The 16,074-nt window shown below is 48.3% G+C and overlaps 1 protein-coding gene across 5 annotated transcripts in view; it reads left to right on the top strand.

Moving 5' to 3' along the window:
- Window positions 1-16,074, top strand: part of LOC137331230 (traf2 and NCK-interacting protein kinase-like) — a 177,805-nt gene that overhangs the window by 17,439 nt on the left and 144,292 nt on the right. For all 5 annotated transcript variants that reach the window (XM_067994871.1, XM_067994870.1, XM_067994867.1 and 2 more), the window contains exon 2: window positions 5,847-5,912. In XM_067994871.1, coding sequence (XP_067850972.1) covers window positions 5,847-5,912 — 66 coding nt within the window. The remainder of the gene's footprint in view (window positions 1-5,846; window positions 5,913-16,074) is intronic.

The following is a 16,074-nucleotide window of genomic DNA, read 5'->3' as shown; positions in this document are numbered from 1 at the left end:
TTACAGCCTTGGTCCAAACATGGAAAAAAGAGCTGAATTCCAGAGGTGAGGTGAGAGTGACTGCCCTTAACATCAGGGCAGCATTTGACCGAGTGTGGCACCAAGGAGCCCTAGTAAAATTGAAGTCAATGGGAATCAGGGGGAAAACTCTCCAGTGGCTGGAGTCATACCTAGCACAAAGGAAGATGGTAGTGGTTGTTGGAGGCCAATCATCTCAGCCCCAGGACATTGCTGCAGGAGTTCCTCAGGGCAGTGTCCTGGGCCCAACCATCTTCAGCTGCTTCATCAATGACCTTCCCTCCATCATAAGGTCAGAAATGGGGATGTTCGCTGATGATTGCACAGTGTTCAGTTTCATTCGCAACCCCTCAAATAATGAAGCAGTCCATGCCCGCATGCAGCAAGACCTGGATAACATCCAGGCTTGGGCTGATGAGTGGCAAGTAACATTCACGCCAGACAAGTGCCAGGCAATGACCATCTCCAACAAGAGAGTCTAACCACCTCCCCTTGACATTCAATGGCATTACCATCGCTGAATCCCCTACCATCAACATCCTGGGGGTCACCATTGACCAGAAACTTAACTGGACCAGCCATATAAATACTGTGGCTACAAGAGCAGGTCAGAGGCTGGGTATTCTGCGGCGAGTGACTCACCTCCTGACTTCCCCAAAGCCTTTCCACCATCTACAAGGCACAAGTCAGGAGTGTGATGGAATACTCTCCACTTGCCTGGATGAGTGCAGCTCCAACAACACTCAAGAAACTCGACACTAACCAGTACGAAGCACCCCACTTGATTGGCACCCCATCCTCCACCCTAAACATTCACTCCCTTCACCACCGGCGCACTGTGGCTGCAGTGTGTACCATCCACAGGATGCACTGCAGCAACTCGCCAAGGCTTCTTCGACAGCACCTCCCAAACCCACGGCCTCCACCACCTAGAAGGACAAGGGCAGCAGGTACATGGGAACAACACCACCTGCACGTTCCCCTCCAAGTCACACACCATCCCGACTTGGAAATATATCGCCGTTCCTTCATCGTCGCTGGGTCAAAATCCTGGAACTCCCTTCCTAACAGCACTGTGGGAGAACCTTCACCACACGGACTGCAGCGGTTCAAGAAGGCGGCTCACCACCACCTTCTCAAGGGCAATTAGGGATGGGCAATAAATGCCGGCCTCGCTAGCGACGCCCACGTCCCACGAACGAATGGAAAAAAAAATTGGACCTGTGAATTTGCCATTCACGGCCATTGTGGGAAGATCAAAGTGATTCATGTTTAGAATCTCTTGTCATCTGATTCTTTGAATGCATCTGACGAAGGAGATAATCTCCAAAAGCTTGTGATTTTAAAATAAATTTGTTGGACTATAACCTGGTGTTGTAAGATTCCTTACATTTGAATGCAAGTAGTCTTTTAAAATGGGATTCCTTCTGGTGTGGATCTGAGTTACAAGGAGCGGTCTGGATTTAGCTGACAGTACGTTTAGTTTTCCAGTCCTCAGTAGTGTTGTTAAGCGTCCTATTTGAGTGCAGTTTTTTGTGCTGTTCAGAAGTTTGGTTTGATCCTCTCTCCACACCTGGTCTGCCCTTTAACAGCGAAGTGAAGTTGTGTTTACACTTGGCTTTGAGTCTAAAGTTGAAGTGTAATCATGAGGAGTAATTTTGTGAGGATTCATTCCCGATGCAGGATTAGGGGTTGCCATCTCTCCAGGATTGCCCTGGAGTCTCCAGGAATTAAAGATTAATCTCCAGGACACTGCTGCGAACAACACCCAGGAAGAAAAATCATTGGGGCGTTAAGTGTATTTTTTTTAACATTTTCTTTGAACACTTTTTGTTTATTCGATGGAAAAATATTGAAGGGGAGGGGGGTTCAGGCTGTTTGACCGGGTGGGACGGTTGGAGGTCATGTGATGAAACTTCCAGGAATACGTCCAACCAGAGTTGGCAACCCGAGATGCCGGCCCTGGGTGGCAGGAACCCCGACTATCAGCATCAGGACCCTGATTTTCCAAGCTTGTGAGACTCGACAATGGCCGTGCAGCCTCACAGGAGGAGGCCATTCAGCCCCTTGAGCTTGTTCCACCTCTCAGAATTCCTTCTGCGGAGTTGGATGACACCCAGCTGCACTAGAAGCGCCAAAAATGATCTCCTTCAGGGTCAGGAACTGAAGACAGATTTGAAAGATTGTCTCCATTCCTGCAGCAAACCCGAGAGCAATTGAGCGCCCTTTTTTCCCGTGTGCATTGCACCTACAATCAGAGAATCTCATGGCGTAGAGCGAGGCCATTCGGCCCATCGTGCCTGTGCCGGCTCTCTGAAAGAGCTATCCAATTAGTCCCACGCCCCAGTTCCTTCCCCATAGCCCTGTGAATTTTTTCCTGTCAAATATTTAACTAACTCTCTTTTGAAAGTTATTATTGAATCTGCTTCCACCACCCTTTCAGGCAGCGCATTCCAGATCATAACAACTCGCTGCATTAAAAAAAAAGTCCCCTCATCTCCCCTCTGGTTCTTTTGCCAATTATCTTAAATCTGTGTCCTCTGATTACCCATCCTCCTCCACTGGAATCAGGTTCTCAATTACTCTATCAAAACCATTCATGATTTTGGACCCCTCTATTAAACCTCCCCTTAACCTTCTCTGCTCTGAGGAGAACAATCCCAGCTTTTCCAGTCTCTCCACGTAACTGAAGTCCGTCCACTCTTCAGAAGCAAAGTGCCTGTCCGCTTTAGTCTGAAGTGAAGTCGAGATCTGGAGTAACAGGGTGAAGATTGTGTGGTAGGGAGCCACGCAGACCAGGAGGTCCCAGGAACCGATCTCTGATCTATGTTGAATTGGCTGTTGGACCTACACTTGGTCCTGGTGTCCCCTGAACTTGGGAGGGGAACTAGGGGGTTGGAGGGAGCGGGGGAGAAGCCAAGGCTTGCTAGCCAGTGACTCCTGTAGAAACGTATGCTTGAGACAACAGGATCGGGTTGGACTGTGATGCCCACCATAGTCAAATAACCTGCAGACACCCATTGGATTGATTTTCTGTGAACTGGGTGAGGCAGTGGAATCCAGCTGAGCCACGGTGTCCAGACAGGAGGCAGCAGATCGGGCTGGAGGGAAAATAGACGGGCAAAATCCTCTCTGAAAAAAAACTGCAAAACCATCACTCTCTCTCTCTCTCTCTCTCTCTCTCTCACGAGATGCAAAGAAAGATTGATTTCCTGCCAAATTTTTATTCAAGAAAACTGTTGCCCTTTTAAGGTTAAAACATGGCCACAGCTGATAGAATGAGAAACCACAGTTTACACTATTTAATTTCTCCTTGAATCTCTCTGGGTACGTTGTCAGTAGACTGTACCGAGCTCAAGGAACAGGAGTAGGCCATTCAGCCTGTTCCGCCATTTAATAAGATCATGGCTGATCTGTATCTTAACTCCATCTACCCGCCTTGGTTCCATATCTCTTAATATCCTTACCTAACAAAAATCTATCAATCTTAGTTTTGAATTTTCAATTGACGCTCAGTTCCAGATTTCCACTCCCCTTTGTGTGAAGGAATGCGAGGGAGTGTAGTCACTGTTGTAATGTAGGTAACGTGGCTCGGTACAGTCCCACAAACAGCAGCGTGACACCTGACCAGATAATCTGCTTTAGTGATTTTGGCCAGGACATGGTTACCAGTGGTTATATTATTGGTTGTCAGGTCCTTGTCACTCTATCCAGGCAATTGCTAACATTCCCGTGTCCAGTGCTTCAGAGTCAGTTCCACCCATCATCGTTCTTAAATCCCTGTTTGGATCAGGTTGTCTGTCAGTTTCGTCGCTACCCTAAAACCAGTGACCAACTGTTTTAAGGTGATTGCCAAAGAACCAAAGGCGACATGAGGAAAAGCTTTTTTACGCAGCGAGTTGTTATGATCTGGAATGCGCTGCCTGAAAGGGCGGTGGAAGCAGATTCAATCGAGGCTTTCAAAAAGGAATTGGATAAATACTTGAAGAGAAAAAATGTGCAGGGCTACGGGGAAAGAGCAGGGGGATGGACCTACTGGATTGCTCTTGCAAAGAGCTGGCACGGGCTCGATGGGCCGAATGGCCTCCTTCTGTGCTGTAACCATTCTATGATTCTATGATTCCATCACCCCAGAACGGCCTAGCTCTAATTTTAAGATTATGGCCCTTGTTCTGGACTCCCCCCACCAGAAGAAATAGTTTCTCTCCATCGACCCTATCAAATCCTTTAATCATCTTAAACACCTTGATTAGATCACCCCTTTTTAAAAAAAAAAGAAAAAACTTGCATTTATATAGTGCCTTTCACGACCTCAGGCCACCCCAAAGCGCTACACAGCCAATGAGGTCCTCTTGAAGTAGCCTGTTGTGTAGGTTGAATGTGGTGACAACTTGGCGCACAGCAAGATCCCGTGAACAGTAATGAGTTGAAGCAGTTAATCTGTTTGTGGTGTTGAATGTTGGACAGGATATCAGGAAAACTCGCTGCTCCTTTTCAAATAACACCGGTGTCTCTTCTCCTTTATCTTTATGTTTAATGTTTTATGTGATGGGTAGCCCTCCGAGAACTGGTTGTATTCCCTCGAGTTTAGATGGTTGAAGGGTGATCTTAACGAGGTCTTTAAAATGATAAAGGGATTTGATAGGGTAGATAGAGAGAAATTATTTCCTCTGGTGGGAGAATCCAGAACAAGGGGCCATAATCTTAAAATTAGAGCAACGCCATTTAGGAATGGAATCAGGAAGCACTTTTTCTCGCAAAGGGTAGTGGAAATCTGGAACTCCCATTCCCCGAAAAGCTGATGAGACTGAGAGTCATTTTGGAGCATTCAAGACTCCGATCGATAGATTTTTGTTGGGTAAGGGCATCGAGGGAAATGGAGCAAAGACGGGTAAATGGGGTTGAGGTACAAATCAGCCATGATCTGATGGAATGGCGGGACAGGTCCGAGGGGCTGAATGGCCTCCTCCTATTCCAATGTTCCTAAAACGCAGCACTCCCTCAGTACATAAGAACATAGAAAATAGGAGCAGGAGCAGGAGTAGGCCATTCGGCCCTTCGAGCCTGCTCCGCCATTCAATATGATCATGGCTGATCCTCTATCTCAATACCATATTCCCGCTCTCTCCCCATACCCCTTGATGCCTTTTGTATCTAGAAATCTATCTAGCTCCTTCTTAAATATATTCAGTGACTTGGCCTCCACAGCCTTCTGTGGTGGAGAATTCCACAGGTTCACCACCCTCTGAGTGAAGAAATTTCTCCTCAGCTCAGTCCTACATGCTCCCTAGTTCTAGGCTCTCCAGACTGGGGAAACAGCATCTCAGCATCCAACTTGTCAAGTCTTCTCAGAATCTTTTATGATTCAATGAGATCATCTCTCATTCTTCTAAACTCGAGAGTAAGGGTCCATTCTACTCAACCTCTCCTCCAGTGGACAACCCTCTCACCCCAGGAATTAACCTAGTGAACCTTAGTTGCACCGCCTCTAAGGCAAGTGTATCCTTCCTTAGGTAAGGAGACCAAAACTGTACGCAGTGCTCCAGGTGAGGTCTCACCAAGGCCCTGTACAATTGCAGCAAGACTTCCTTATTCTTGTACTGTGTCAGGGTGTTAGCTTCAGTCAGGATTCTGAGTTTTGGAGAGTGGAGCTTGGGTGAAAAAAAAGGGAGGGGAGGGGCCTGGGAGGGGAGAGGCCGGGCGCCGGGAAGGAAGAAGCTGAGGAGAGACACCATGTGGTTTAACCTCCAAATGCTGCTGACTGACTGCATTGTTTTGTTTTTTTTTGCATTCCTCGACAAGTTGTAACTGTCTGTTTTTTTTTGCAGGATCCTGCTGGTATTTTCGAGCTGGTGGAACTTGTTGGCAATGGTACTTACGGGCAGGTTTATAAGGTAAATGCCTCTCTCTTATCTGGTTCCTTTTTGTAAAGTTGCAGTTGCTGGATCAAAGGTGACAGTAAATAGCTGCAGGTCACTGATGGCGGGCCTGAGTGTTGGAGCAGGCCTTAGCGCCAAATGTCAGGGAACTGGCTTTGCATTGCGGGGACTCTGTGCTTTCTCACCTCCTGGCTGTTCCCAGTCAACATACAAACCACCATATTCAGAAACGCTGTGTAATTTGGCCTGTGCGTAGCTGGTACTAAACCTGGGTGGGTGGGAGGATGTCCCAGTGCAGGTTCGTACCCCTAGAAGGAGTCGTTAAGACTAGAGGGGTCGGAGGAAATGAATTTTAAAAAAACAAGATACATAACCTCCTGATTCCTTCTCTCCGATATAGCTTCCTTCATTTCAATTTCATCACCTCCCCGCCAAAATAAAACAAGGAAGCAATTTTTTATTCAAAGAGCTGGTACAGGCATGATGGGCCGAATGGCCTCCTTCTGTGCTGTACGATTCTATGAATTGGACCACAAGGGTGAAGATGTAATTCACTCCTTATTTTGAAGTCGTACATCTGTCTTGTGTGTGCATAGATATATAATGTTTTGATTTTTATATCATTTGCAGTTAAAGAGCAAAACTTAAGGCAATTAGGAAAATGGAGAAGTAGGTCCCGATTTTAAACAACAAGATCTTGCATTTATACAGCGCCTTGAACGTAGTGAAATGTCCCGAGGCGTTTCACGGGAGTGTAATCAGGCAAAAATTTAACACCAAGCCACATAAGGCGATATTAGGACGGGTGACTAAAAGCTTGGTCAAAGAGGTAGGTTTTAAGGAGAGTTTTAAAGGAGGAGAGAGAGGCGGAGAGGTTTAGGGAGGGAATTCCAGCGATGAAAATCAGGGATGCACAAGAGGCCAGAATTGGAGGAGCGCAGAGATCTCTGGGTGGGGCGGGGCGTTGGGGGGGGGTTTGTAGGGCTGGAGGAGGTTACAGAGATAGGAAGGGGCGAGGGCCATGGAGGGATTTGAACACGAGGATGAGAATTTTAACTCGGGATGGGTGACGAGGGGAGTTGGAGGCTCTCCCTCTGCACTTGAAATGAGGTCCCAGGCTGTTTTAACTCTCAGGCCTCATTTAAATCCCACCAGTTGAATTTGTGACTGAAACGGGCACAACAATCGCGCCCGAGGGATGTGGCGGGATTGGATCCAGGGAGGGGCGACTTGCGTTGGTCTAGCAGTCCGGGGAGTTGGGGGGGAAACTAATCTTTCCTTGTGGGGCCTGGAGAACCACTCCTGGTTCCCTTCTGGCTTGGCAGCGACATCTCCCCACCTCTCCCGCCCCGCCCCGCCCTCCCTCCCTTCCAGCCGCTAGCTCAAGGCCGAGTTAAAATGGCAGTCAGATCCCAATGGCATCAGGGGGACCTGACACGCATGTGCAAAGGATGATCCCCACCGGGTGTCATGGCCGCCTACTCGGGAGAACTGGTTAAAGTCGCAGACGGCGGCATTAATTACATCTTTCTGGCGGGTATGTAACTGGGGGAATTTTAACTGCCCCCCCGTGGTTTTTGCTGGGTGCAGAGGGTTAAAATTGCTCCCGTGGAATTGGTTGGCGCATTAGGGATGAGGAGGAGTTAACACACTCTGCTGATTTTGGTCAAAACAATGAAAGACTTGTACTTACATAGTGCCTTTCATGACCTCAGGATGTCCCAAAGCGCTTTACAGCCAATAAATTACTTTTTTTTTAAGTTTAGTCACTGTTGTAATATAGAAAATGCGACATCCAATTTGCACACTGCAAGATCCCACAAACAGCAATGTGATGATGTTCTGACCATCTGTCTTAGTGATGTTGGTTGAGGAATAAATATTGGCCAGGACAGTGGGGAGAACTCCCCTGCTCTTTTTCGAAATAGTGGCCGTGGAAACTTTTACATCACCTGTGAGGGCAGACGGGGCCTCGGTTTAACGTCTCATCCGAAAGACGGCACCACCAACAGTGCAGCACTCCCTCAGTACTGCATTGGGAGCGACAGCCTGGATTATGGGCTCGAGTCTCTGGAGTGGGGCTCAAACAAATCCAATCTGGCCAATTACCGGCCCACCAGTCTACTCTCAATCATCAGCAAAGTGATGGAAGGTGTCGTCGACAGTGCTATCAAGCGGCACTTACTCACCAATAACCCGCTCACCGATGCTCAGTTTGAGTTCTGCCAGGACCACTCGGCTCCAGACCTCATTACAACCTCGGTCCAAACATGGACAAAAGAGCTGAATTCCAAAGCTGAGGTGAGAGTGACTGCCCTTGACATCAAGGCAGCATTTGACCGAATGTGGCACCAAGGAGCCCTAGTAAAATTGAAGTCAATGGGAATCAGGGGGAAAACTCTCCAGTGGCTGGAGTCACACCTAGCACAAAGGAAGATGGTAGTGATTGTTGGAGGCCAATCATCTCAGCCCCAGGGCATTACTGCAGGAGTTCCTCCGGGCAGTGTCCTAGGCCCAACCATCTTCAGCTGCTTCATCAATGACCTTCCCTCCATCATAAGGTCAGAAATGGGGATGTTCGCTGATGATTGCACAGTGTTCAGTTCCATTAGTAACCCCTCAGATAATGATTTCTACACACAAAGGGTTGTAGAAGTTTGGAACTCTCTTCCGCAAATGGCAATTGATGCTAGCTCAATTGCTAAATTTAAATGTGAGATAGATAGCTTTTTGGCAACCAAAGGTATTAAGGGATATGGGCCAAAGGCAGGTATATGGAGTTAGATCACAGATCAGCCATGATCTTATCGAATGGCGGAGCAGGCACGAGGAGCTGAATGGCCAACTCCTGTTCCTATGTTCCTATGAAGCAGTCCGAGCCCGCATGCAGCAAGACCTGGACAACATCCAGGCTTGGGCTGATAAGTGGCAAGTAACATTCGCACCACACAAGTGCCAGGCAATGACCATCTCCAACAAGAGAGAGTCTAACCACCTCCCCATGACATTCAACGGCATTACCATTGCTGAATCCCCCACTATCAACATCCTGGGAGTCACCATTGACCAGAAACTTAACTGGACCAGCCATATAAATACTGTGGCTACAAGAGCAGGTCAGAGGCTGGGTATTCTGCGGCGAGTGACTCACCTCCTGACTCCCCAAGTCCTTTCCACCACCTACAAGGCACAAGTCAGGAATACTCTCCACTTGCCTGGATGAGCGCAGATCCAACAACACTCAAGAAGCTCGACACCATCCAGGGCAAAGCAGCCTGCTTGATTGGTACCCCATCCACCACCCTAAACATTCACTCCCTTCACCACCGGCGCACAGTGGCTGCAGTGTGTACCATCCACAGGATGCACTGCAGCAACTCGCCAAGGCTTCTTCGACAGCACCTCCCAAACCCGCGACCTCTACCACCTAGAAGGACAAGGGCAGCAGGCACATGGGAACAACATCACCTGCACGTTCCCCTCCAAGTCACACACCATCCCGACTTGGAAATATATCGCCGTTCCTCCATCGTCGCTGGGTCAAATTCCTGGAACTCCCTTCCTGACAGCACTGTGGGAGAACCTTCACCACACGGACTACAGCGGTTCAAGAAGGCGGCTCACCACCACCTTCTCAAGGGCAATTAGGGATGGGCAATAAATGCCGGCCTTGCCAGCGACGCCCACATCCCATGAACGAATAAGAAAAACCCACGACCTTTTGACTCGGAGGCCAGAGTGCTACCCGTTGGGCTATGACTGACAGTAAGTGTGGATAGAGGTCCCAAACATTGCATTAAAAAAAACAGACTGACAGTTTGTGTCTGATGATGTTGGTGTTGGGGAATCATGTTTGACACCCACTGTTGGTACCGAACAGCCCCCACTGCCCCCGCATCCCCAATCTGAGTCAATCCAGGACAAATCAGCATGTCGCTGTCCTAACAATGTGCCTTGTCCCCAATCGTTATATGGCTTCTCTTCTCTAATGGACTTAAACCAATAGCACAAAAACGACTCCTTAATCTGGCAATCTCCGATTCGGGGGGAGATAGTTTTCGTGCTGTAGGAGCTGGGCTGAGCCAGGGCAAACTCATTTCACGTGGGATTTCTTGCAGCCAACAGGCAGAGTGAACTTTCAGCTAACGGCCTGGCCTGGGCTGGTTTTGAGCCTGCTTGCAACCACCTGGGGGTCAGAGGGCATTGTCCAACCCGTCCCACCCCGAACAGAATTCCCGAGTTGTCCTTTTTGAAGTGGCAGCGCCTAACTGGCACGTTAGCTCGCCTTGCGAGCAGTGTGCTCAGGCCGAACCCTGCTCTGTTTGTTGCTAACCGAGGTCAGTTGCCGCTGGTGTCTCACTTCTATAGAAATGCTTGAAAGGGACTTGTGATGTGGATTTTAGAAAGTTCTTCCAAGTGGAGAAAGAAAAATAATCACTGCTTATTGATACTTTTCTCAGAATTGTCTGATAGCTGTTGACAGATGGATGTTTGATATCTCCAGAACGTGCAACTGTTGCTAATCGCCGATCAGATTGCAGGCTCCTGTTTCTCGTCTGTGGTCTAAGAGTGAAGCCACTCGTTATCAGGACCCACTCATGTCGCAGCAGGGCTGCGTTTTACAAACACTCATTATCGCTGCCCTTTCTACTTTTTTCTATGATGTGGAGATGCCGGTGATGGACTGGGGTTGACAATTGTAAACAATTTTACAACACCAAGTTATAGTCCAACAAATTTATTTTAAATTCCACAAGCTTTCGGAGGCTTCCTCCTTCCTCAGGTGAATGGTGGGGAATTTCCACACCATTCACCTGAGGAGGGAGGAAGCCTCCGAAAGCTTGTGGAATTTAAAATAAATTTGTTGGACTATATCTTGGCGTTGTAAAATTGTTTACTTTTTTCTAGTAAGAAAAGAAAGAGCTTGCATTTATATAGCGCCTTTCACGACCTCAGGATGTCCCAAAGCACTTTACAGCCAATGAAGCACTTTTTGAAGTGTGGTCACTGTTGTAATGTAGGAAACGCAGCAGCCAATTTGCGCACAGCAAGATCCCACAAACAGCAGCAAAATTAATGACCGCATCATTTGTTTTAAGTGTTGGTTATGGGGTAATTATTGGCCAGGACACCAGGGAGAACTCCCCTGCTCTTCGAAATAGTGGCTGTGGGATCTTTACGCCCACCTGTGAGGGCAGACGGGGCCCCAGATTAACATTTCATCCGAAAGACGGCACCCCGACAGTGCAGCACTCCCTCAGTACTGCACTGGGAGTGTCGGCGGAGAGAGAGAGAGATGGAGAAGCAGAGAGGTTTAGGGAGGGAATTCCAGAGTGTGGGGTTTGAAGGCACGGCCGCCAATGGTGGGGCGAAGGGAGTGGGGGATGGGCAAGAGGCCAGAGTTGGAAGAATGGAGAATTTTTGGATGGGGAGCCTCAAGAGAAGGAGGGGGTCAAGAGAAGACTAGCAATTATACATTGGGCCAGAAATCACTCCCAAAGTACCAGAGGAGCTCAACAGCGCTCTCGGTGTTTAGTGGTGAATTGAATGAAGGAGCAAGTTCCCGCGTTTGCACATGTGCAGTGAAACGCGGAAATCGTGAACTCGCTTCGAATGGTTCGCTGGCAATATGACAGCTTCGAATTAAAGGGCCATCGCACGCCGCAACCAGAGAAATCATTGAAAAAGCGCCAACTAGCTCATCTGAGCAGCTGGAAAGTAACTAATTCCCCCACCGTACAGCTACACTTAAAAAATGCAAGGTCTAAACTAAGTTTTAAAAGTGTGTTTAGTCTTAATGACAGACAAATAACTAAAAATTAACTTTTTAAAAAATGTAGTCTCATTACTCATTTTAATAGTTTTTGGTCATTTAATTTTTCCCTTCTGTCTCTTTAATTTAATTCAATTACTTCTTTGGCTTTTTATCAAAAAAAAGTTTAAAATTTTTTTTACAATGACATCCAGAATACTAACATTCAATGAATGAAGTTTGCTCGCCTGCTTGAACAATGCAGCCTGAATCTGTGGACGGGACTTCTCTTCCTGACTGATTTTGTGGGCTGTTTCCAGCCGCGCGGCAACTCGCGCTGCTCAGAGGCTGGGTTGATAGCGCACGTTTTGTTTAAATTCAGATTCAAGCAATTCGGCGCCACCGAGCCCGCAGTGAGTATCTTCGTTAATTTAATTAACGCAGGCGTTGCCTCGCTGCCCTGCGCGATTCCTGGACCAATGCCTTAAGCCTCCTGGGAATGCCCCAGGGAATTTCAGACGATGAATTGCAGTGATTGCTGTATAAAATGAGCCGCGATCGTTTGAATGGCCTTTTTATCGTTCATCAGTTTCCTTCTAGTCTGTGTAGCGCTGGGCGTAGGTACAATCACTCGGGAGAGAGGGTGCTGAGGGCAAGTATAATTCTTCCTCCTCTTTCCCCCCCCCCCCCCCACCCGAAATGGTTTATTCTACGCCATGTTCTCTCCTCCCTCCTCACAAATCCGAGAATCGCCCCTGATCTCTCGTAGTCCCCAATCCCAAGTGTGTGGATGTATCTCTGCGAACTGGTGCAGTTAATGACTGAGCACGATTTTAAGCTGTGTCTCTGCTTTCCTTGGATTCGTTGTAGTTGAAATATCTGTTCGGCTGGCAAATTATTAAACTGTCCCCTCTTCTGTTTCTTGGTTAAATGAAGCCACATCCTCCTCCTCCTCCCTTTAGAAGGAAATAAGTCTGTAAGGGTTAAATTACAAGATCAGGTTGCATAAACTGGGCTTGTATTCCCATGAATTTAGAAGATTAAGAGGTGATCCAATTGAGGTGTTTAAAATGATATGGGATTTGATAGGGTGGATAGAGAGAAACTATTTCCTCTGGTGGGGGGAGTCCAGAACAAGGGGGCATAACCTTAAAATTAGAGCTAGGCCGTTCAGGGGTGATGTCAGGAAGCACATGGGATGTCAAGGCCTTATTCGTTCATGGGATGTGGGCGTCGCTGGCGAGGCCGGCATTTATTGCCCATCCCTAATTGCCCTTGAGAAGGTGGTGGTGAGCCGCCTTCTTGAACCGCTGCAGTCCGTGTGGTGACGGTTCTCCCACAGTGCTGTTAGGAAGGGAGTTCCAGGAGTTTGACCCAGTGACAGTGAAGGAACGGCGATATATTTCCACGTCGGGATGGTGTGTGACTTGGAGGGGAACGTGCAGGTGGTGTTGTTCCCATGTGCCTGCTGCTCTTGCCCTTCTAGGTGGTAGAGGTTGCGGGTTTGGGAGGTGCTGTCGAAGAAGCCTTGGCGAGTTGCTGCAGTGCATCCTGTGGATGGTACACACTGCAGCCACTGTGCGCCGGTGGTGAAGGGAGTGAATGTTTAGGGTGGTGGATGGGGTGCCAATCAAGCGGGCTACTTTGTCCTGGATGGTGTCGAGCTTTTTGAGTGTTGTTGGAGCTGCACTCATCCAGGCAAGTGGAGAGTATTCCATCACACTCCTGACTTGTGCCTTGTAGATGGTGGAAAGGCTTTGGGGAGTCAGAAGGTGAGTCACTTGCCGCAGAATACCCAGCCTCTGACCTGCTCTCGTAGCCACAGAATTTATATGGCTGGTCCAGTTAAGTTTCTGGTCAATGGTGACCCCCAGGATGTTGATGGTGGGGGATTCGGCGATGGTAATGTTGTTGAATGTCAAGGGGAGGTGGTTAGACTGTCTCTTTTGGAGATGGTCATTGCCTGGCACTTGTCTGGCGCACATGTTACTTGTCACTTATCAGCCCAAGCCTGGATGTTGTCCAGGTCTTGCTGCATGTGGGCTCGGACTGCTTCATTATCTGAGGGGTTGCGAATGGAACTGAACACTGCAATCATCAGCAAACATCCCCATTTCTGACCTTATGATGGAGGGAAGGTCATTGATGAAGCAGCTGAAGATGGTTGGGCCTAGGACACTGCCCTGAGGAACTCCTGTAGCAATGCCCTGGGGCTGAGATGATTGGCCTCCAACAACCACTACCATCTTCCTTTGTGCTAGGTATGACTCCAGCCACTGGAGAGTTTTCCCCCTGACTCCCATTGACTTCAATTTTACTAGGGCTCCTTGGTGCCACACTCGGTCAAATGCTGCCTTAATCTCACCTCGCCTCTGGAATTCAGCTCTTTTGTCCATGTTTGGACCAAGGCTGTAATGAGGTCTGGAGCCGAGTGGTCCTGGCAGAACCTAAACTGAGCATCGGTGAGCGGGTTATTGGTGAGTAAGTTCCGCTTGATAACACTGTCGACGACACCTTCCATCACTTTGCTGATGATTGAGAGTAGACTGATGGGGCGGTAATTGGCCGGATTGGATTTGTCCTGCTTTTTGTGGACAGGACATACCTGGGCAACTTTCCACATTGTCGGCTAGATGCCAGTTTTGTAGCTGTACTGGAACAGCTTGGTTAGAGGCGCAGCTAGTTCTGGACACAAGTCTTCAGCACTACAGCCGGGATGTTGTCGGGGCCCATAGCCTTTGCTGTATCCAGTGCACTCAGCCGTTTCTTGATATCACGTGGAGTGAATCGAATTGGCTGAAGACTGGCTTCTTTGATGGTGAGGATATCGGGAGGAGGCTGAGATGGATCATCCACTCGGCACTTCTGGCTGAAGATGGTTGCAAACGCTTCAGCCTCGTCTTTTGCACTCACGTGCTGGACTCCGCCATCATTGAGGATGGGGATGTTCACAGAGCCTCCTCCTCCCGTTAGTTGTTTAATTGTCCACCACCATTCACGACTGGATGTGGCAGGACTGCAGAGCTTTGATCTGATCCGTTGGTTGTGGAATCGCTTAGCTCTGTCTATAGCATGTTGCTTCCGCTGTTTAGCATGCATGTAGTCCTGAGTTGTAGCTTCACCAGGTTGGCACCTCATTTTTAGGTACGCCTGGTGCTGCTCCTGGCATGCTCTTCTACACTCCTCGTTGAACCAGGGTTGATCCCCTGGCTTGTTGGCAATGGTAGAGTGAGGAATATGCCGGGCCATGAGGTTACAGATTGTGCTGGAATACAATTCTGCTGCTGCTGATGGCCTACTGCTAGATCTGTTCTGAATCTATCCCATTTAGCATGGTGGTAGTACCACACAACACGTTGGATGGTGTCCTCAGTGTGAAGACGGGACTTCGTCTCCACGAGGACTGTGCGGTGGTCACTCCTACCAGAGTGCAGAAGAGATTTCCTAGAATGATACTGGGGGTCTATTGAACATTTCAAAACTGAGATAAATTTTTGTTGGGTAAAGATATTCAGGGTTAAAGAATCAAGGTGGGTAGATGGAGTTAAGATACAGATCAGCCATGATCTAATTGAATGGTGTAATAGGCTTGAGGGGCTGAATGGCCTCCTCCTGCTCCTATATTTCTAAGTCAAACTGGGTTTCTTTAGAAGTTCGTGCAGCGGAAGCATTGACCCAAACGGGGTGATGTGAGTACGTTATTGAGAGGAAGTTGGTGGATTACTTCAGAGATTAGAATTAATATGGTTTAAATGTAGGTAACTAGGCTAATGAGCATTGTGTACACGAGGTCAGAATATCCATCTTGCAGAGTTGTCACTGGATTTACTTATTACTCGGTGTACACTAGGAAAGCACTTAAGACAATACATGTATTCTTAAATCTTCACCCCAAATTACTCCTATCTCTACCATCGCTCCGTGACAGACCTGTACCCCCCAGTACTGTACCCCAGTGTTATCCCGTGACAGACCTGTACCCCCCAGTACTGTACCCCAGTGTTATACAGTGACAGACCTGTACCCCCCAGTACTGTACCCCAGTGTTATACAGTGACAGACCTGTACCCACCAGTACTGTACCCCAGTGTTATACAGTGACAGACCTGTACCCCCCAGTACTGTACCCCAGTGTTATCCCGTGACAGACCTGTACCCCCCAGTACTGTACCCCAGTGTTATACAGTGACAGACCTGTACCCCCCAGTACTGTACCCCAGTGTTATACAGTGACAGACCTGTACCCACCAGTACTGTACCCCAGTGTTATACAGTGACAGACCTGTACCCCCCAGTACTGTACCCCAGTGTTATACAGTGACAGACCTGTACCCCCCAGTACTGTACCCCAGTGTTATACAGTGACAGACCTGTACCCCCCAGTACTGTACCCCAGTGTTATACAGTGACTGACCTGTACCCACA

The sequence above is a fragment of the Heptranchias perlo genome, chromosome 13 (assembly GCF_035084215.1).
Source record: "Heptranchias perlo isolate sHepPer1 chromosome 13, sHepPer1.hap1, whole genome shotgun sequence".
Classification (NCBI taxonomy): Eukaryota; Metazoa; Chordata; class Chondrichthyes; order Hexanchiformes; family Hexanchidae; genus Heptranchias; species Heptranchias perlo.
The sequence above is the reverse complement of the archived record's forward strand: the minus strand, read 5'-3'. Positions and strand labels throughout refer to the sequence as shown.